Source organism: Lates calcarifer, linkage group LG12 (assembly GCF_001640805.2).
Source record: "Lates calcarifer isolate ASB-BC8 linkage group LG12, TLL_Latcal_v3, whole genome shotgun sequence".
NCBI classification, from domain to species: domain Eukaryota; kingdom Metazoa; phylum Chordata; class Actinopteri; family Centropomidae; genus Lates; species Lates calcarifer.
This window is the reverse complement of record NC_066844.1, coordinates 5,011,497-5,034,308: the sequence shown is the minus strand read 5'-3', so window position 1 is coordinate 5,034,308 and position 22,812 is coordinate 5,011,497. Positions and strand designations below refer to the sequence as shown.

Genomic DNA, 22,812 nt, shown 5'->3' with positions numbered 1-22,812 from the left:
TTTATTTATTTATTTATTTACTCAGAAATAGCAGCTAACATTCAGATTGATCATTCTGAAACTGGTACAATCGACTTCAGGTCTGTGTCAGTGCAAAATTAAACAAAAAATGAATGTATTTTAATTGGTTTAGAACTAAAAAAAATGTTACCACAACTATATTTAATCAGCAAAATTAGACTTGTACACAACAGAGAGGTGCTGATTTATCACATCAGATATGTGGTGTACGCTCGTCCAGTGCCGCTGTACAGTTTTATAATAAAATAATACTTAAATTACATAATATTAATATGTATATGAAGCCTGAAGTAAGAGGTGTCCAGTAATTTCCTCTGGTGACAGATGAATTCTACAGTACAACAGATCCCTGATTTTTCCTCCCATCATCCAGGTCATGTTTACATCAACAAGGATGCTGGGTAATGTAGTGCAGTTCATACAGAATATATTAAATCATAAGCTTTACAGTTCCACAGAAATCAGGCTGAGGAGTAAATATGACATCAGTTAGTCGTAAACTGCATCATTTCAGGACCAGAAACCTGAGACAGTCTGGGAAATCCAGCAGGAGGTGAGGAAGACTCTGCACAGGTTCCTTCATCCTTTGATGATAAGGGAGGAGATTTGCCCCGGCAGCGTGTAGAGGATGAGGACGAGGAAGAGCGTGAGGACAGCGAGGATGGCAAAAGCGATGATGTACTTCTTGAACTTCTTCCAGATGAGGAAGATGAAGGTCTTCATTGGGTTGACGAACCAGCTGAAAGTGGTGGTGGGACGACTGGAGGGACAACAGAAGACTGTTTACACCTGGACTGACTCTACACCAGGTTTATGTCTGGTGACAACAGCATTTAAAACTGATACATCTGACAGTGAAATCAGTTCATTTCAATTACAAATTTCTGTGGTATAATAATTTTAAAATGTAAAACAGACACCAAAACTCTGGTCTTTAGCTGGAGAGTTAAACTCATTTAACCTCTTCTGTCTGTGTGTAAACTGCACCACAACAAACTGTTATGAGACAAGAGTCAGTAAAAATTCACTCCTCTGTGTGAAGTTGATGTTTTATTAGCAACTGAAAAGCTAACAAGCTTGATAATTTGGAGCCTGTATCTACAACGAAGCATTTTTTATAGCTGTAATCAAGGGACAAACAGGGAATTTCACACCAAAAAGACTCCACTTTATCCGTCTAAGTCAAAGTGTTTAGCCGCATATTAACTTCATCTCTTCTGCAAAGAGTGAGAATTTGTCGCCTATCATGTCCATTGAAAGCACATTATGAGGAGAGCTTTGAATGTCCAGCATGAACAGAATATGGGTACCCGACTCTAGTTTTAAGACAGACAGAGTAAAACTGTGAACCTGTCCTTTAACAGTGTCAGTGTGTGTTTGTGTGTCGTACTTTGGTTTGTCCAGAGGCTCCGGCTCCTTGCGGGCTCGCCCCACAGGGTTGGCCTCCGCCTGCTCCAGTGGCACCAGCTGAAGCTCGGCCTCCACCTTCCCCTTCAAACACGCAATCTCAGTGTCACCACAATTATTCAAACTGGAGTTTAGATTAGAATTCATATTTACTTTTGTAAAAACAGATGTCTAAAACTCAGATTGTATATTGGCGTTCTTTTCTGTACCATTAACAGAAAGGTGTTGCCACTGCTGTCGGTGTACTGGATGTCCTCCGGCCTCATCTTGCTCCTCTTGTCCTTTTTCTTTTTCTTCTTCCCCTTCTTCTTGGCTTCCTCCCTCTCCTTCTCCTCCCTCTCAAAGTCCTCAGCCGTCTTCAGGCGGGTCAGCGGCCACCAGCCCTTCATCTTCTTGGCGCGAAAGATGGAAAATCGGGGGCCGGCCCGATCCTTCGCCATCTCGATTGTGCACTTGTTGGACGACTTGGCTGCTCGTACCATGTCGCTGAGACGCAGCTCAATGGAGCCTGGAGGAGGAAGAAGAGAAGGGGAGGAGGATGTTAGTATCATTAGTATTTGCTCTGTGTGATACGCTGGTTTTGGTGAAGCTGTTTTATCCCCTGAATCATACATAAAAAGACACAAGTCCATATCAAAGGAAACCCTGAAATATCATATTTAAAGGGTCATTTCACCCAAATTTAAACAAAAATGTTGAGGTTTTATTTGTCCATGTTTGGAGATATCAAAGTCAGAGATTTCTGAGGTGAAAGAAATTTACTTAGTGCTGTTTACAATGTTGGGAAAATGAAAACATTAACTGCTACTATAAATGAGTCCAGTGACACCTTTGGGATGTTGTAGAACAGGAGATTTCTGCATGAATGTAAAACACCAGCTGACAAATCTGGAGAAATAATGTGACTCAATCATGTCAACATGAACTCACCCAGGAAGTCATTGGCGGCAATGCGGTCGTAGTCCCAGACCTGCAGCGTCAGAACAGCCGGCTGTCGAAACTCTGACTCCTCCAGAGAGAAGATGGACTCCTTCTTCTTGTAAACCACCTCTTTCTACAGGACGAGAGGAGAGGGAGAATTATGGCTTTTCCACCATCAGTAAAATTCTGTTACCGTCTCCTTGTAGATGCAGTATCACAGCAACAATATGCGAGAACACCATCCTCATGATTTAGCCAGAGGTGGGGATAAAAATGTAAAGTTAAAATGTAAGGCTAAAACAAAGATCACTGGGTCATTAAGATGTGGGTTCATCCTCTGAGGAATAGGAATGAGATCAGGACATTTACTGTTGGTCAATCAATTGATTAGCTGAATGACAAAATAATCCTTGATAACAATTTTTAAAGTTAGGGTGCACCAGTGTCTTCTGATGTGATGGAAAAAAAACACTGTGTGTGTCTGTACCTCAGTAGGAAGGTAGTCGAAGCGAAACACAAATCTCCAGTTGAAGTTTCCTTCTCCAGTCAGAGAGTTGAAGTGGACGTCTGTCTCCTGTTTGTCTGACTCCAGGCCCTTTATCCATCTGCACAAATAACACAACTGAAGAACACCAAGTAATGTCTGACTGTTTACTTAGCCCCGCCCCCCTTAGTTACTACAGTTCAGATGATAACGAGGGAAGATTAACCATCAATATTCACAATTTTTGAATAAATGGCTAAAAAGTTTTTCACTCCTTGTCAATGACCGAGACTGGGAACCTGAACAACTGCATGATGAGTAAAGTGTGTGTGTGTGTGTGTGTGTGTGTGTGTGTGTGTGAGCCTGACCCTTTAACGTAGATGTCGGAGGACGGGTCACCGGTGAACGGGTTGACGTCGTCCAGAAACACGTCATCCGTGTTCCAGATGATTACACGCAGCTCGTACCTGTCGCCATGGAAACAACGACAAATATTACACATTGTAACTTCTTCTCTATCATATTCCACTGTTCTCGGCTGTGTGTTGACCTACTGTTCAGGTAGGCGGGGCTTGATGTCGACAGGGGGAGGGGCCGGGATATCAGTAGGAAACATGTCCACCCACATATGAAGATAACCCTGTAACATGCACACACACAAACTGCTGATGATATTTGTTATACCAGCAGTTATGTTGTCATTACTGCTGTTGTGTGTATTGTTGTTGTTTTTGTGTTGTGCTTACCTGTGGCAGTCCAGGTTTGTCCGGGTTCCACAGGGACCGGATCTCCACGTGCTCTGGGACCAGAGTGACGGCTCCAGGGAGAAACTCGTTCATCTCCCCCCAGCGATGCAGCACACTCAGGGCTGCATGCTCCTCCATCTCTGCCTCCTCCTCTGGAGTCCGCTGGTTCTTCTTCAGCAGAGCTAAAAACAACAACAACACACCAGGGGACTGTTATAGACTCTGGGCCTGTCTGTAACTCTAGCTGTCTGTCTGTCCTACCTTCAGGTACTGCATCTGGTGGGATCTTGAAGATCTTGTTGAGGACTTTGACCTCAGATGTTCTGTACTCTGGAGACGGGATGCCATTCTTCCTGCAGAGCTCAGCCAAGACGGTTGACGGCTTCTTCGCATCACGCCACTTATTATAACCGTCACTGGAGAGAGAGACAGACAGGTACACCTCAGAGGGGACAGGTACATACAGTAGTTCATGTATTTATATTTTGTCATTTCTAGTACTGACGTGTTGTATTACTGGTACTAATGCCATAATACTGGTTCTAACATGTTGTAGTACTCTTAGTTTTGGTACATAAGTGACACAATATTGGTTTGAATATGTTGTCAGTTTTGTTATTACTATGTCCCACCTAACACGTCATAGTACTGGTACTAACACGTTGAAGTACTGGTACTAGTGTTTCTTAGTTTTAGTCTCATAATAACTGATTCTAACATGTCATAGTGCTTTTTCTAATGTGTCTGAATTCTAGTTTTGCACATATCTCTGGTTCTATCGTGCCACAGTTTCAGTAGTAACATATGGTAGCTTTGATAGTTTTGTGTCGTAGTTCTAGTAGTAATTAGTCATCGTGTTGGAAGTAATATGTCTCATTACCGGTACTATGGTGTCAGAGTCCTAAATGACAGTCCTTGATGAGTCACATTTTTGATACTAATGTGTTGTAGTACTGGTTCTAAAATGTACCACCATATTCCAGTACTGGTTATAACGTGCTATATACTAATGTGCTCCAGCACTGGGGTACTAAGGTGTTCTGGTACTACTTCTAATGTGTCATAGTTCTGGTACAAACATCTTGTAGTTTTGGTGCAAGCATGTTCTAGTACTTCTTCAAGCGTGTCATAGTTTTGTAACAACAGGTTGTAGTTTTAGTACTGTTGTAGTACAGTTCAGGCTGGTAGCAGTCAGCCAGTCCCTCTTTCCTCCCAGCCTGTTTGTTTTTGTTGTTTGATTAATTTGTTGTTTCAATTATGTAAAAAAACATATTTTTAGTTACAACTCATGTGTGGTCTTCCCTCTTTTGTCCAGCACTGAGCTGGTTTCTGTAACATGTCATAGACTGACGTGATGTGATGTGGTTGTAGTACTAACGTGTCGTAGTAAAGAGCCAGACCACAGGAGGCTCTGTGGCGGCTGTAGAACCGGTTCTCCAGGTCAACCCGCGTCTCGCCTATAACGTCATCGGCCCCAACAAGATCGTGGTCCAGCACCGTGACAAACAGCTCAGTCTCCAGCGGGAAAGACACAGTGAGCTCAAACACCCTGAAAGACAAAGTCAGACAGTTAAAACAGTCAGACACAGTCGGACAGGTACAGGTGGTACGGACAGGTACTGACTCTCCGAACGTCGGGTTGAGCTGTTTGGGGATGTATCGATCTTTGGTGTCTAGACTCTGCTGTCCGACTCGGACCACCAGGTATGGGTCAGCTTTACCGTTCGGGTCTGTGGGAGCCAGACTGGAGGCCTGGATACAAACAGAGACAACAGAACACAAAATAGAATTCACAGTAGAATGGCTTGCATGAGCATCCTTGAATGCTGCAACAGTGTAAAGAATATTTTTTGTAAGACAAACACAGGTTGTGGATGGACAGAGACAGGTACCTTGACGATGTAGACCCGGACTAAGACTTTGATCGGTGAATTTTTGGGGATTCCATTTGTAATCTTACACTTGGTGTTTTCTTCCTCTTCTGACTCAATTGGATAAACGAGGAAGGAGCCCTGATGAGAGAGAGTACAGAATAATGAACACCTCTCAGCAGCAGCCCGACAGACAAACAGCTCTCCCTCCACAGTACCTTGTATTTTCCCATCAACCTCTCCTCTTCATCCTCCTCCTCATCCTCAGCACTCGCTCTGCCTTTATACAGCGGGAAGATCTGCAGCCAGTCCTGAAACTGACTGAACTCTGACTCCAGATCACCTCCGTATAACTGAGAGCACATACACACACACAGGCAGAAATTAAATTAAATCTGTTCTGACTTCACCTGAGAATTGATTTGAAAATGGACCTTCAGGTCAGGGCTGATTGTTGCCCCAACTTCCGCAGACACATTACATTCATCTCTGCACATCTGATTCATTGTTCTTCTGCTGCAGACTGTCAATCACACTTATCTCGCACCTTAAGTGTGGCGATCTTCTTGCGTTTGGGAGGCTCAATCTCCACCACCACCACTTCCTCCTCCTCCTCCTCGATGTTTGCCATGGTCAGATTTGCTCCATCTGAACAAAACAAAAACTTTCTAAACACTAACAACTCTGTTTTGTGCTAATATTTCCAAATACCAAATATGGCTGCAATGCTCCCATGTCCACATATGTTTGGTCATGTAGTGAATGAAGGTAAATGATCTCCTCCTGAGAGGAGAACTTCTGTAAGTCTTGACTGTATGATTTGTAAAGAAAATTTAGGGGTTTCCCATTCCCTTCACTACAGTCAGAGTTTTATTACAGCAAAACCTAGTGGGCATTAGAGGAACTGCATGTGCTGTATGTGCTGTTGCTCTTTGCTGTTTGCATATTTTTTAAATAAAATGGGAAAATATAGCAAAATACATATTGCTATGACTGACATAAGCGAGTTGAAATGTACCTGTCTCTGCTTGTTCCTCCATCTCCTCCTTCTCAGCAGCCTGCAGACAAACAACACATCAGACAAGATGAGCAAAAAACTGATTAGTTACTGTAAACATTCTCTTCTTAAAAGATGAAATATGTAACTTTACACATGTTCTGTGTAAAGAAACATCATAAACATCTTGATGTGTAGTCTGTAGTTGAACTTTCCAGAGTCATTTCTTTGATTCTGCTGCAGTTTTTTGTCTTATTCTGAAAACAATCTTATATTTGATGATTGTGAGATAATTTTCTGGTAACTATGTCCCTTTAAAATAAATAAAACTCAAGAACAAAATAAATACAGCACAGCACAAGACACATATAATTTACAGTGACACAATAGAAGTAGCATATTAGAACCAGATAATAAATGACTACATGACTGATCCCTCATTAAAAACTGATCCCACTCTACAAGAATACATCTCCCTCCTTTTGTCCTCCAGAGCTCGGGGAGGAAGCACCCCTCTGTGGGAAACTGACCTGGGATCAAGTGGAGTTTGCACTATTTATTCTTATTCTTATCTGTCCTGAATTTGTTCTTTAGTTTATTATTTAAAGGCGTACTCCAGGTCTTCAGGATTGCAGGAGGGAAGATTAATAGATAATCAAACAAAATCAGATCTCACCTTTCTCTCCATCTCTTCCAGTGAAGCGTAGTATTTGGACCACCAGTCCAACTCCTCTTTCTCTGGCGGCTCCTCCTCCAGCTCCTCCCCCTTCTTCATCAGCTTATTTAGAGGAGCCTGAAGGGTGAGCGGGACAAGCATCAACATCAACCCTCTCTTTAATTATAAAATTATATGGTTTAAAATTGGCTGATCAGCTCTGTTGTGGATGGAGGTGGAGTAACATACGTACATTAACCAGCTTCATGGGGTTAGGAATGGGAATCTTTGACTGTTTGATCAACAGGTTGCTGAGTCCGATATCCTTCACTGTCGTCAGAGGGTTGACCTTCAGTGGATTCTGCTTCACTGGAGAAACATGAAAAGAAACTGCGTCCATAAAAACTACAGAGGAGGAGTCAACTACACTTCCCAGAGGGCATTGCTGTTGTGGAGCATAGAGAACTGTCAGTGAAAAAGTTCTGGAAACATCTATAGTACCTGTACCAAAATGTATTCAAGACAAATTACCACCCCCATCACTTTGGCCGGAGCTCTTACCTTTTGGTTTTGGCTCCTCCTCTTCCTCCTCTGGCTCCCCCCCGAGCTCAGGTGGGGCATAGTCCATGAGGCTCTGCACCACATGTGACCCGACCAGAGCGAGCTGACCGAAGGCTCGATGCTCCACCACAAACAATGTCAGAGGAGGGTGGAGGTAGGCCTGCTCCGGCAGCTCCTGATTGGACAGGAGAACAAGACGTTAGCTGTGTCATGCCCTTAACCTTATCTAACATCAGTATCCATCACTAATAACTGACACTGACCACGTCGATGTAGCGGACCAGCTCTTTGAAGTTGGGGTGAGCCTTGTAGTTCACGATCTCTTCAGACTCCAGCATCCGTCCTGCACACTCCACCTTCACCAGGGGGCGCTCCACCTCAAACAGATTCACCCTCTTCAGCTCCCGCAGACCCCAGAACAGTACCTGAACACACACACACAGGCAGCGTCCTATAAGCCTGATAACACTTGAACACAACTGCAACATGCCAACACTCAGCGTCTATGTGTGGGACCTCGATCCTGAAGGTCCTGAGAACAGGGCGGACTCCTTCTGGGATGACGTAACATCTCTCCTCCTCCAAGTAGGTCAGCTCCTGAGGGTCCACACTCCTGGGGATGCAGGGCTGCAGGGGCGAGATGATACTCTAGTTCACAATCTAGAATTAAGTGTTTTTGTGAAAGGACAATTCCACTTTCTAACAACTTTGAGCATATTTAGGTTTTCCGTTGTCTAACCTTTTGAATCGTTTGATGCTTCAGGTTTTCTTACGTTGTATTACTTTTACTTGGCATACGCTCTTGTCCAAATTAACCTCCAATAAGTTTGTTCAACTGTGTTCATGTAATTAAAAATTGGAAGTGGATACCAAATATGCAACTTAAGGCCTGATTTTAATACCGAGGACTTAAAACTGCAAACATCTGCAGGAAAATCAGTTGATTACAGTGGAATCACAGCAGTTAAAATACAAGATCACAGTGTAAAGTGGGTGTTGATGCAGATTGTCGGTTTTCGGAAAGTTACAGAAATGGTCCGACACAGATCCCCTCTTAACGGTGATGCAAAGATGGAGCCCTAACCCTAACCCTAAGTCGACAGAAATAAAGGACAAAACTAACAAAATAACAGACTAATAAACCAGAATTATCCTTAAATTCTGAACTGTACCACATTTCTAAAGACACTGATTGATTGATTTTATGATAGATTAACAGTTATCACCTCTCCAAACCCAGAGTAGTCCAGCTCGATCAGCTCGAAGGCGGCCAACAGCTCGCCTGCGGCGGCCCTGCCCATGGTGACATCATAGAAACGGAGGCGGGGCTTCTTGTAGGGCTCCTCTGCGGGTTTAAACTCTGGCTCAGCAAACGCTCGACCCAAAGGCTTCGGACTACCCTGCACACATTAACACACACAGGCTGTCGTGACATAATTTCCTGAATGATGATGTTATAATAATAACGATAATGATAATAAGGAAGAAGAGAAACGTCAGCGTTACCATTGAGTCGTAGTCAAAGATGCTGATGATGATCAGGGGCGGGTCTCGTTGGAGCTCTTCCCTCGTTCCCTCCAGCAGGACTCTGTCAAACAACAAACACTCACACCAGGCTGGAGAGAGCGTGTCCGACAACACCTGAACACAAACACTCAAGTTAGTACTATTCAGCCTGTAAACGTTGCGTGTGCGTGTGAAGTTTAAAAGCTATAACAGACAGGGAAGGTCTCATGACAGATGCTATGCTGCTGCATTATGGGAAATGTAGTGTTTTAGACCTTTACAAGGATTAAAAAGTCAGGATATCTCAGCCTCTGCTGCACAGATTTCAACTAATCTTTTAGAGAAGATAAAACAGCTTAATTATATTTTTTTAAAAAAGACAAATACTTATTTTGTGATAAAATACTAGACACTGAAAACTTCAGACTATCTGCAAAAAATAGATCTAATATGAGATATACAAAAAAAACTCATCTTTAACCTTAATTACCTCATATTTCAGCCTGATTATTAACTTCTTGGAGCAGGTTGATGCACATGATTTGTCAGACTGGAATCAATGTGTTAACACAATAAATGAACAACTGAACCTTTAAAGTGAACAGTTGTACGTACCCTGGTGACCTGGCACTGGAGTAGAGAAAAGGACTTTGGCAAAGGGATCTGATAGGCCGTCGTCATCAGCTGCCATCAGGCCACGCCCCTGGTACAGGTGACATCGTAGCTGGAAGTATCTGCTGTCTGCAAAGAGAGAGAGAGAGAGAGAGAGAGAGAGAGAGAGAGAGAGAGGAGAGAGAGAGAGAGAGAGAGAGATCTCTACCGTCACCTGACTTGGTGTGCAACAAGTCAAAATAAAACTTATCATGGGGCTTTTATTTTGAAGCACAGACTTTTGTCCATTTATCTAATGACAGACAGGAAGTCCTGAGGATTCATCCTCATCCTGCTGGAGGAGGTCAGCTGACTCACCCTGGCAGGACAGATTAACAGGTAGTTTCCTCTTGCCCGCGGGGACCAGCCTCCTCTGCTCCTCCTCCTCCTCATAGACCGGCAGGAACTCCTCTGGCAGGCAGTTGGTGGCCTCTTTACTGTACTTGGCCAGACCGAGCCACAGGTAGACCTCCAGCTTCGCAAAGATCTCACTGGCCGAAGCCCCTGGAGACTGGGAAGACAAACGGATGATTTCAGAGAAGGAGCGGCAAACATCATGTGTCATCGATGCTTTTAGATACAGAATAGTTACCTTCATGTACAGGGTGGTGACTTTTCCACAGTGCCGGCCCCTCTGCTCCTCCACCAGTGAGAACATGATGGAGTGGGCGGGGATCCTGACGTAAGCCAATCGCTTGCTTCCGCTCAGTAACCATAGAAACGCGTCTGGGATGGTATTCTGGGGCTGGAGAGAGAGAGTGGTGTCAGACCTCAGCAGAAACTAAACATACTGAAACCTTTGATGTCTTTGTGGTGACCTCTGACCTCTTTAGCCAGAAGGCGGAGTTTCTTCAGGAGCTTCCTGCTGTCGATCAACCGCTGTTTGGCCGTCCGCCTCGTGATCCTCCGCCTGGCCCTCACTGCCTGTCTGGCCAGCAGGACCTGGAGACAGTCAGACGTTCAGTCAGACAGGTAATAAATAGATGGACAGGTGGATAGACAGGTAAGAACAGACTCACCAAATTCTTCTTGATAAACTCCCTCCTGCATTTGTCCAGGTTGTTGGGACGAGACTGAGACCTCCTGTCGGAGAAACCGCTAAACTGTCTGCAGAGGGACAGACAGACAGACGAGGGTAGGAACAGTTCTGGGGACAAATCAAAACAAATCAATCTAATATCTTCTCCACTGAAAATACTGTAAAGGGAAACTGACTTGCAGGAGGTCACCAGCTCCAGCAGCACCTCCACCAAACGCTCCTTCGCGTTACTCCTCGGCCTCCTCAGGAGACGCTCCACCTCATGAAGACCAATCGCCTAAACAGGGAAAGCAAAGATTACAAGGCCGCAGACTTTAAGCATTGTCAAATACGCAACATGTCATTCTTCTGTGTGTCAAACAGAACTTAAAGAACTTAAAGATCAACTGTCTCTCACCAGCCTGTCGGCCATCTTGCTGAGCCAGTTCGCCTGATAGAAGCGAAAGCTGTGATCTTCAAACTGACTCCAGACAAACAGACAAGGTTTCTGCTTCATGAAGGGAGGCTGGAGGGGAACACACTGGTACGACCTGAGAGACAGACGGACAGACGGACAGACAGATAGGAAGTGGGCAGTAAAGATTTAAACACTCTTTATTTAGTAGCCTATTTTTTGCCATAGGCATTTTCAGTATAATCAATAATTAATCATTAATTATGTCCCGATAATTATATTAATGTCCCGATAATCGATCATGGCCTAACCACTGGGAACAATTGGAGTGTCTTGCTCAAGGACACTTTAACATGTGGACATGCAGGGACAGAACTGTGAATACTGGTCAATACTCTACCTGCTGAACCACAGCCAAGTCACTTTCATTTATGAAGCCCAATATTACAAATCTGCCTCAAGATTTATAATCTGTACATCCTCTGTATTTAGGGATAATTTCTGGATACATGTTGTATTATCACCCAGGAGCAGCCTGGGGAGGTGTATGAGGAGAAGGATGTGTGGCCCACAGTGCTTGCGCTCAGACTGGCACTGCCAGAAAGTGGGTTGATGGACCGTAGACTGGTTACCTGTGTAGGTGCAGTGGGTATTTACCTGTCATACTCAGTGGGCACAGGTTTCATTGGAGCAGACACTGATCTGATCTCAGGTTCAGGACTCAGCACCTCCTCTCTGTCCAGCTCCTTCCTCTGACTCCAGCAGTCCCTGCACCTCTTCACTCAGATCCTCCCTGCTCCTCCTCAGATCCTCCCTGCTCCTTCTCAGCTCCTCCTTGCTCTGACTCTTCTTAGATCTCCCAACCCCCACAGCCTTCCCATAATTCCCTGTGAGATCCATTATTAACAGCATTAGTAGAGCTGGATATGGTTCTGCTACTCAGTATTGCTACTGATTTGTCTTAGTGGCCACTTGTGGTATTGCAACAGAAATGCCCTGTCAGTAAACCAAGTAGTCAATCTACAGAAGATAAACTTCTGTTGATAATTGATTAATTATTAACATAATTTTCAATCAAAAATTGTCAAACATTCTTCAGTTCCAGCTTCTGAATTTTTTTTTTTTACCTATGGAGAGTTCAAAGGTCAATGGTCTGGTTCCTACAGATGGGTCTATCATAGTGATTTCAAACAGAGACATGAACAGCAGAAAGTCCTCCCTCTCTCCAAGGAAACCCTGAAGGTGAAAAACAAGAGGAGAAATCTGAGATCAGCAGGATGACTCTCTCCTCATCAGCAACTCTGTCTTGTGCCTCTTTTATTAACCCTATATTGTATGTCCTTCTTCCACTTGATAATGTCTGGTTTTAAAGGTATTTCTTGTCATTTCTATGCAGATGATATCCAATTTTACGTTTGTTTGTGACAGGTATTTACCAGCAATTAATGCTGATAAAACAGAACTTTTTGCCCCAGCCAACACAAATATTGCACAAATAATGTCAGTACAAATGATATCTCATGTTAAAATCATTTTGAACATAAATCGAACATTTCTCTACTCCTGAGAGTGAGTCAAATTCTGCTCAGTGATTCATCGTCAGAGTAGAATAATAATATCTTTTAACATCTGTTCTTCTTTCAGCATACAAGTATAGAGGGTAAAGAAGAGAAGAGAGGAAGACATTGAGACAGAAGGAAGGAGAGAAAGATGTAATAAAGACAAGCAGGAAAAGCAGATGGACATAGAAAGACTGGGAGAACCCCAAACAGGAGAAATCTTTGATACTGACTGCTCATAAATGCTGGTGAAGGCACTGACCTCAGGGAGTGGGTGGATCTCCTCAACATCCACAGTAACAGCCTCTGGTACCTCAACTCCCGCCTCCCCTGACTCATCAACCGCTCCACTGGCAGCTACAGATGCTACAGCAACAAGTAAACAAACCAATGAATCAACCAGAAATACGCAAAAAGGTCAGTGCAGTTCTTTAGTACTGTATTTCATGTTTAATATATTTGAGAGAAAAGGCCTTAGGTTTAATAGTATCTCTAGGAAAGTTTCCCAACAGGACCAGTGTGAAAGTGTTTATCTGTTGTTAAGTTGTTTTCTCACAGACAGATGTTGGTAAAGTTGTCTTATAATCAGGGTCGCCTTATATTAACTAATGCAGTAGTTCGGCTTGTCGTTTCACTGACATTTTTATAGGACACTACGCACTTCCTCTTGTAGTTTCATTTGTCATTGCTCCTCACTATCCTCAGCTGACTAACCTTCCTTCTTCTCCTTCTTCTTGCTGCTCCTCTTCTTCCTCAGTCCCAGCTTCCCCAGCGCTCCTTTCACCTTCAGGACACATGAATAGGACGGTCACACAAACAAAAAAAATTCAGGTGAGGTTTTTGGTTTTATTCTAATAGATATTTTGAGTGCTGAAGTAATGACATCCTGACTCTGAGGAAACTAGCTGCTGATAAACTGACATGTTGCCCAGGTAATATACCATTATTCTGATTTTACAAATGTTCATAGAGCCAGCTGTTATGTAAAAAAAAAAAGTAGAGGGGTACCTTTCCCAGGGCGACTGAGCCTGTATCTGAAGTGACAGCAGAGGAGGCGGCATACACCTCCACAGTCAGAGCGAGGAGGATCCGACCACGATAAAAGATCCCTTCACCCAGACCCTGATTCAAAGCCTGGAGAGGAAAGACAAGAGATAGTCTGGATTAGTCTGCTAGGCATTTTGAGAAGTGCTTTTATTTGCTGTTTTGCTGAGAGTTAGATGAGAAGACCAATATGATTCTCATGTCTCTTTGGTAAATATAGGCTTAGCTGTTAGCTTAGCTTAACACGCAGGCTAGAAACAGGTGGAACAGCTAGCCTTTGGTTTACCTGGTGGACGTCTCCGAGGGTGGAGTTCTGTGGAGAGCCGTAAAGGTTGACCCAACTTGGACCAAAGGTGGGGTTAAACCCTGCAGACAACAGAGAGACAGATATTGAAAACTGGTATTCAGATAATGGCAGAGTCAGACAATAAGCTAGTTAAGATCAGCCGCTATCAGTAAAACAACAGTCATGTCTGACCCATCCACTCTGCTGCTGTTGTTTTCATTTACTGACTCCAGTTGTTTCTACTTTGCAGTTCTGTTGATCACTGATAAGCTGGTGTCAATTAAACTCTACCAGAAAATGGTGGCATCACCTTTGAGCCACTGAAAGGCTTTTAATGTGAAGGATGTTTGCAGGAAGTGTTGAGTTTTGATCATAGTAGCTTATCTGCAATTTAAAAAACAGCTACTTAGAAGCGACTAGAATCAATAAGAGAGTGAAACTTTTCCATCAACACCAAATTAAACAGGAACAGATCAGAAAATAGGGAGGCCTTTGTCAGACAAGGACCAGCTTCTCTCTGCAGGTCATCACTGAGCATGTGCAAATGGCTGGTCGTACCGTTCCTTGTGGGGTCAGAGATCTGCTGCAGGTCCAGGAAGTGCGTTGCCAGGGCAATGTCTCCCATCTTGGCATCATCAAGGATCTGGACCATGATTCGCTGAGCCAGAGGAGGAAACTGCTCAATAAAGGAGATCTCCTCGTTCCAAACTGGGCAGCTGGTGGCGTTGGCGACCGACGTCTCCCCCTGGATACACAAAGACACACAAAAAGACGAGTTGCCTTTTTTACTAAACTCTGGAACCACAGAAACTTAACTGAGGTTAACTGAGAACTAAACTAAAAGTAACTTTTGTGCATTCTTCTTCTAACATTCTTGACCACTGCTTCCTCTCACTGACACACTGAGTGGGGCACGAGCAATACAAAAAAAGCAGAAAATTTATAAATGTATACAAATCAGAGCAGACAAGAAGAAACCTGTAGTTTTATGTAATGTTTGCTAACATTTGAAATGAAGTGTCTGAATACCTGTTGTCCTGCAAAGGTCACTTTTACATAGGGATCAATGAAGACTGTCCGGTCAGTGACCTTTGACATCTTAGCCATTAGACCCTCGTCCATAGTGGGCAGACCCTCAGCCCGGTAGATCCGGACACGGAACCGAGCCCACGGACGCTCAGAGGCCATTCCACGAGGAAGCAGCAGGTTCCTGTAAGAATAACAACATCATGATTACTCATGCACCAACACACAGCTCAGAATACTAACTACAGCATTCCTTTAGTGTTCATGGTGCAACCTGGAAAAATGGAAAAGTCTGAATATTTTCAGATAGGTCACAACATTACAACAATAAAGTCATTATATTTAGAGAATATTTAGTTGTATTTTGAGACTAATGGTGTGATATGAGAGAACTGTTGTAATACTCTTGAGTCATATGGGGTCATAACATTTCAAGAACAAACTATTATGAGGCTTTTAGCCTATCAGAGTGATACTTAAACATGTCTCACAAATTAGAGAATAGTTATTCTGGCATATAAGAAAATTACTGGAGCCTGTTTAGCCCAAATATATTTTAAATGAGGAGACATTTATTTGCTCCCCATTCATTTGAGTTGACCAACATGACGTGGAGATATGATATTTATGATGCATTATTACTGACTTTTCTATGTCCTCACTGGCTCCAGACGTGGAGGGTGGTGGCAGACTGGGTATGCTCATGGCGTCTCCCTTCATCAGCACACTGAGGCTAGCTTTAACGTATCCTTTGATCCCTGACCTGGTGTCTGCTGGGTCGGTGAGAGGCGCCCATTTCTGGTAGAAGCGGTGGTCTAGAGACATAGAGAGTACAGTGAGTACTGCAGCATTTTAATCAGAGTACTGCGATACTGTACCACTGTACTGCGATGTGAGCAGTTCTGATACCTGGCTGGTTGTACACGGTGGAGATGTCAATCTTAAAGGACCCGATGTGGGTCATCAGGAAGGCCAGAGTCCGCCTGTGGACCACCTGAGAGGAGGAGACAACACAGGTGTTCATATGGTCACAATCTGTCTGTCAGTAGTAGAAACAGGAGTGGAAAACAAACAAACAAACAAACAAACAAACAAACAGTGGAACTGACCTTTATCTCTATGACTTTATCGAAGAGAATCTGAGGAGCCTCATGAAACTCAAACTGGAAGTTCTGAAAGAAGAGAGGAGGTAAACAGCTGTGTTTATTCTACTGTAGTGTAATGTGTTCTACTGTATTCTACTGTACTCTACCTCGTTGTAGAAGGGGCAGTTGGTAGATTTCTGCGTCGCTGTGTGTTTCTTCTGACCTCCCACTCTGATGAAAACTGCAGGACTGATGTTCACTCCGACCAGTTTCTGAGCCTCCAGGATGTTCACATTCACCTGCACACACACACACACACACACACACACACACACGCTATGAGCCTGTCAGTCCTTGTATAGCCATAGATGAAGAAGAGTTGTGTTTGTATTCGCAGAGAGATTTAAATTACTTGTCAGTGCATTTGGACTACACCAGTGTTATACCTTCACCAATATGATTTTCAGATTTTTTTGGTCACTATTCGTGTTTCAGGCCTCCTGACCAACATAAATCTAAACATTCTCTTCTAACTCTGTTTATGGGAAAATATCTGGCTCTTTAGCAGCTAAATGCTCCACTGTGTTCACCAGCTAGTCTCTAACTGTGTCTGACAGCTGCCTGCTGCGGCAGAGAACAATGCTGAGACTGGTACCTGAGTGAACCAGCTCAGTAAAGTTGTGGGCTGAACAGCTAAATACTGACCTGAGACTCACTTTAAAGCTCTGTAAAGCCAACAGGAGCTGCAGATTCACTTGATAATCATCTGTTGATTCATCACTATGACCGATGCCTCTCACATTACACATCGTCTGATACACTGTTTTTATGAAAACATCAATTACAGTCACTTGGATGACTGGGCTGGAAAATGAATTAACTCACCTGGAAGCTCTGGACTCTGGGCGTCCCAGCAACAACACTTCTGGACAGCGGCCTGCAACGACTACACACACAAACACACACATTACTGACAGCACGTCACGAGATGAGTCACTAAAACTCAGTCAGGAGAACAGACCTCAGCAGAGGAGTGAGGATGATGTCTGAAGCCTCCATGTCCATCAGGTCATCATCAAAATCATCATCGTCGTCGTCGTCGTCTTCATCTCCAGTCCTGACCAGGCTGCGCCCCAGACGACGAGCCTCTCTCTCCACCTGATCTGGGCGAACGACGGTCCTCTGACTAACAGCAGAGAAAGTGTGTGTGGTTTGTTTTATCTTTCTGTCAGTAGGTGAGACTCAGGGTTTATGAACTGTTCAGTGTGTCAGGCTCAGTATTCAAACTGCCACTGTGAAGAGTCATAAAAACCAGTGAGAAGGACTTTTGGTTGAGTTTTCAGGTCCAGGTTCAGGAGTGTGACACTGACAACGCAGAGAATGAAGACTTAATTCTGTTCATTAGGAAACTGTCCTCTCAAGAAAAACAAGGAATCAAGGAATTTGCCAGTTTCCACAGTTAATGATGATATTTATAGATTTACTATAATATTATGTTATGTCATGACAATCTGCAAAAAGATCTTTTCATAGCGAAGCAGCTCAGAAACCTCAGACAGGAAGAAATTCTGCCAGAAACTTTCGGATGAGAGGAGAAATTAAGATTCAGAAACTAAACTTGCACCAAACCTGAGTGTGGAGGCTCATTCTTGACTTTGGGAACTCAAATCTGCACTTAAAACCATTCTGACCTCAAGGAGGAATTATAAGATCATCCTAGAGATATTGATCATATTCCATGGACTTCCTCTGTAAATGGAAGCTCCAGACAAAGCCCTTACATGAACCTTGAATTTCAGATATTTATCACAGGCGAATGAAGCTAAATCTCTAGATCAGATGATTTCTGTATTGATTCCAGGGGTCAGAAATCAGGATCATCACTGGGTGTTCACACATGAGCCAGAACTGACACACATGGTCGATATGTTATCAGTATTGTGTGTCAATTCTCACCTCTCGGGGTCAACGAATCCGTCATTCCTGATGACCAGAGCTGATCTGGAGATGAAGGAAGGAGGAGAAAGAAAAAGAAAACAAGAGAGAAGATTTATTGGTTCAGGCTGGTCAGAGCTCCCTCTGTTGATCTGTCGTCAGGTCAAATGAGAACTAAAAGTTTTATGTCCAGACAGAACTTTATGGTTTAGAGGGAGAAAGTATTCGTTCCAGTGTGGACATGATCTTACTCATCCTTCTCATCTTCAACACCCAGGAAGTCGTGTCCCTCCCAGCTTCCTGCAGTTCCCTCAACTGGATGATAACGAATATCCAGCTCTACATAGATCTACAGAGAGAAGAGACCAAGAGTTATACTGTAGTTCAACCCAAACCATGATAATTCCTTAAACCAAATCTTTACCATAGTATTGTCACAACATAGAAGGGTTAGCTAGTTATTTTTCAACAGTGATTATTATTGTTATAATTAGCATCAGTTGAGTCGAGTCGAGCTTGTAGTACAGACTCAGCAGCGAGCTCATACAGCTGTGGACGTGTCGCTACCTGCACCGCTTAGAGCTAACCTTCATCACACTGCACTCAAGTGAGTTTTAAACACTATTTAGTGTTTTAACGTTTTCATTTCCATGGCTGGTAGTTAGTTTGGTAACATATAAAAGCACTACAACACAGGCACGTGGCTATTTCCTGGAGGCAGTGGAGTAACAGTGTAAACTGTTCACATCAAACGTGCAAAAATACCAGGAAATACTCGGCCGTGTGGTTTGTGTGTGTGTGTGTGTGTGTGTGTGTGTGTGTGTGTGGTGTGTGTGTGTGTGTGTGTGTCTTTACATCAGTCAGGCTGTAGTTGGCATCAGTGAGTGGTTCCCGTAGCAACAGCCTCCCCGAGGTAACAACATGCTGGAGACTGATGACGAGTTTTCCCAGCAGTCTACAAACAAACAAATAAGTACACATAAACACACTGTTGTCATAAACTGCCAAACTTGTAATGTGTGTGTGTGTGTGTGTGTGTGTGTGTGTTACCTGTTGGAGAAGACTTTACTGCAGTTGTAAACACTGATGGTCAAAACTTCATCTTTCACCACTTTACCATAGTGAGGCCAACGGAAATACTGCGCACACACACACACACACACACACACACACACACAGGTTACTTTCACTTTAAAACTGCTTCATTGCTACACAAACTGTGGAAGAAAACGTCCTCACTGTAGATATGACGGGCTCATTCTACACTAATGAAAGAACAGTTATGGATTTTATTTTCCATTTCTGCCAGCAGATCCCTCTGAATCCTACACACTGGTCCTTTAAGTGTTTGCTCAATCAAGCTACAGCAGGAAGGAAGAGACTGTCTCTGTCTTTACAGTGGACATTTCCCTCCACAACCATTAATCAACATGTGCTAGGGTTAGACACGCACGCACACACACACCTGGTCACACCTGAAGAGCAAACACAGCCTGACTCAGCAGCTGCACAGAGAAACTCAGATACTCACTCGCTGTGTTTGTTACTGTAATTACATTATCTGACCTGTCTCCAGTGTTTATGTCAACAAACAGGTGGTGATGTAATGAAATGGGTGGAGGCTTCAGTTACTGATCACCCCCCCGTTCTCGTTATTTATCCACCAACTTCCGCAAAGCTCAACCTGAAACTTTAATAGACTGAGCTGAGGTGAAACTAGATTTTGTTGTAGAGGTAAGAAAACCTCATTGACACTGTCATTCATCAGCTAATGTGTGTTGTGTTTAGGGCCCGAGTTTTCTGATGAGAGGACATATTTATTCTTCCAGATGTGGTTCAGTCACAGGATGCAGTTCTTGTTTACCTATACACCTCGTGATTATCACTTCACGTGTATGTTAAGTTACTCCTTAGCCTATATAAACACTATATTCTCTTTGTCTTTCTGGTATCATGAGCTAATAAAGTGCATTCATCGAGGCTGATCTTCTCAACAAGTCTTCTCCAGGATCCCTGTTTTTGTTGCCTAAACCACAGACAGGGCTGTGGATGACCATGACTGTGTACCAGGTTTCATGGCAGTTCATCCAATATTTGTTGAGACATTTCACTCAAGAAGAATAACTTCGACCTCCTGGTGGCACTAGAGGAAAAGTCAGAGGACTGGAAAAGTCATTAGGATTGATGGCAGAGAACGATGAGTGTTTTTATTAAATTTAAATATCGTCCAGTGGTTGTTGAGATATTTCAGTCTGGATCAAACTGATGCTCTAACTCCTGCATAAACACTGTTAATTCAGGGGAATTACATTTTTTTTATCTACAGAGTGCAGTAGAATAAAGTAGAATCACGTCAACTGTAGGGGTGTGTGTGTGTTGAAGGAGCGGCTGAGTGTGTGTGTGTGTGTGTGTGTGTGTGTGTGTGTGTGGACCATAGGAGTGGTACAGTCTCCTATCAGCCCCATTAAAATAGTTTCAGTCTGAAGCAGACAAATAACTGCAGCTACCTGCTGTCACACACACACACACACACACACACACACGCAGGACAAATACGGATGAAGGTCATGTGATCAGAAATCTCAGCAGCTCCTCGTCTTCACAGCTGCTTCTAACCTGAACTTCAGACTGAAGCGCACTGACCTCCTGAGTATGAACTTAACACAACAGCACCTGGTGGCCGTTAGAGGGACTGCAGCTGATTCTGTGTTCTGATTGGTTGGAACGTGTCCACAGTGGACAGACAGATCACGTCTGGTTGGTTACTGACCTCGTTGAAGACGGCCACGTTCTCGCACTGCAGGACTCTGGTTTTGTGGGTGAAACCTGGAGGACAGACGGACCAACAGACGGGTTACCATGACTACAGCACTGATGCATCAATGATACTACTATAACCTTGGATTGAAGTAACCACAAACACCCAATCACAGTGTTTGTGGTACAGTATACAGGCTGTTAGGAGGATAAGTCTTTAAGACCAGCACGGACAGGAGGAATGATTACAACAAGAAAAAACTGTCTCAGTGTACAAATGGACATGTGAGTCATGTAGAGCTTTTACTTGAAGTATTCTAACAGTGTGGTATTACTGCTTTTAAAGGCTGCAACTTACGGTTATTATCATTATCAATTAACCAATTAAGGATTATGGTTAGGTAAAAAAGAATATTGAAAAGAAATCCAGACATAATTTCCTTCAGTCCAGTTCAAAACCCACAGATATTCAATTTTCTAACATGTTTGATGAAAAAAGTCAAATTCTTACATTTTAGGAGCAGGAAACAGGAACGTTTTGGTATTTTTATTTTCTTTAAAATGACTAAAATGATTATTCAATTATTAAAACAGCTGAAAAATTTATATTCTGTTGGTCGACTAATCGCGGCAGCCCTACCACTTAAGCTTAACCAGCACTGCTGCCAACGTTAACACAAAGCTGGGAGCTCACTGTTGTCTAAAATATCAGTGTATACTGTAGCGTTATGATCAGAAACCAGGAAACAGACCAGACCAAAAGTTTAAGGACGGTGAGGTCCACATACAAGTTATATATAAGTTAGAATAGATTATATAATATCAAAGAAGAGTCCACAGAGGTGTTTAAAGACAGTCAGTGTGTGTGTGTCACTGACCTCTGAAGCAGAGTTCAACCTTTCTGTCGTATCGTCCCGGCAGGTTGGAGATCCTCCTCAGATTCACACTGATGGACATGACGACGCTGTTACCTGTTCACCTGTCTGTTCACCTGTCTTTCTACATCGCGTCCCTCTAAAGTCGTCTCAGCTGTTCTCTTTCGTCCTCTCTCTTCAGCAGCTGGAAACTAACTAACTCCTGAGTGTGTTTTCTATCCAACAGGGTGACAGGAGGTAGAAGTGTGTGTGTGTGTGTGTGTGTCTGTTAGGGCAGGTCCTTTCTAATGTTTGAGAAAGCAAATAGAGTTGCTCAACTAGTTTCCTCCTTAGAAAACACACACACACACACACACTTACAGCCCCTTCACTACAGTACAACAATGTGAAAGTACACAATCATAATGTAAAGTTCTGCACTGAAAAACAAGAGCAGCAAAGTCCTGGCACTTTGTTTCATGAAGTTTGGCACTTGTGCTGAAAAAAGTACATTATTTTATATTATGAAAACAAACAAACTGTTACTTTCCTTATTTTATTCAGTAAATACAGATCACACGTCAATTTGGTGACTTTAATAGCTTAATTTAATGAGTTGAGTGAAGCAGTTCGGCTCAGCTCGGCTCGTCTCGTCATTTTCCGATTCCGCGACTCACGTCTCGCGCCTGGGAGGATTCTAAACGCATAGATGACTGAAGCTGTTGCTAAGCGACCATCACCACCACCCACTCCCGGAAAAAAACGGCGTTCGGCGGCACAAATAACTTACGAACAGCTCCACTGATCATCCACTGGTTGTGTAGCCTCAGTTAATAAAGAGTGAACGTGGGTTTTGATGGCCAGTGATCAGTGATAACAATATTGTACTCACCAAGATAATCGCTGAGGTCTTGGAAAACGCGGTGAATCCATAGGGTGAATCTGATTGGTCAAGAAAGTTGTGCGGTCAAAGGTCAAACGGTCAAAGACAAATAGCACTGTAAAAAACTGTG

The 22,812-nt window shown here is 43.3% G+C and overlaps 1 protein-coding gene across 1 annotated transcript; it reads right to left on the bottom strand.

Annotated features, from left to right (window-relative positions):
- Positions 1–22,068, bottom strand: LOC108889776 (fer-1-like protein 4). Its single transcript, XM_018686400.2, is given in 51 exon segments — positions 1–781; positions 1,412–1,512; positions 1,638–1,936; positions 2,359–2,482; positions 2,837–2,954; positions 3,202–3,300; positions 3,388–3,473; positions 3,580–3,761; positions 3,841–3,995; positions 4,958–5,128; positions 5,204–5,331; positions 5,472–5,591; positions 5,669–5,803; positions 5,998–6,098; positions 6,469–6,508; positions 7,124–7,240; positions 7,356–7,471; positions 7,664–7,838; positions 7,927–8,088; positions 8,180–8,290; positions 8,890–9,063; positions 9,170–9,304; positions 9,785–9,802; positions 9,804–9,910; positions 10,139–10,331; positions 10,413–10,565; positions 10,646–10,762; positions 10,840–10,927; positions 11,036–11,136; positions 11,257–11,389; positions 11,911–11,999; positions 12,001–12,140; positions 12,381–12,489; positions 13,075–13,178; positions 13,527–13,596; positions 13,821–13,946; positions 14,143–14,222; positions 14,701–14,887; positions 15,172–15,352; positions 15,815–15,983; positions 16,078–16,162; positions 16,278–16,340; positions 16,421–16,552; positions 17,139–17,199; positions 17,275–17,439; positions 18,210–18,254; positions 18,440–18,537; positions 19,044–19,143; positions 19,239–19,327; positions 20,959–21,014; positions 21,824–22,068. Coding segments are annotated over 51 exon segments (6,168 nt in total). The 5' UTR covers positions 21,903–22,068; the 3' UTR covers positions 1–600.
- Between the last annotated feature and the right edge of the window lie 744 nt (positions 22,069–22,812).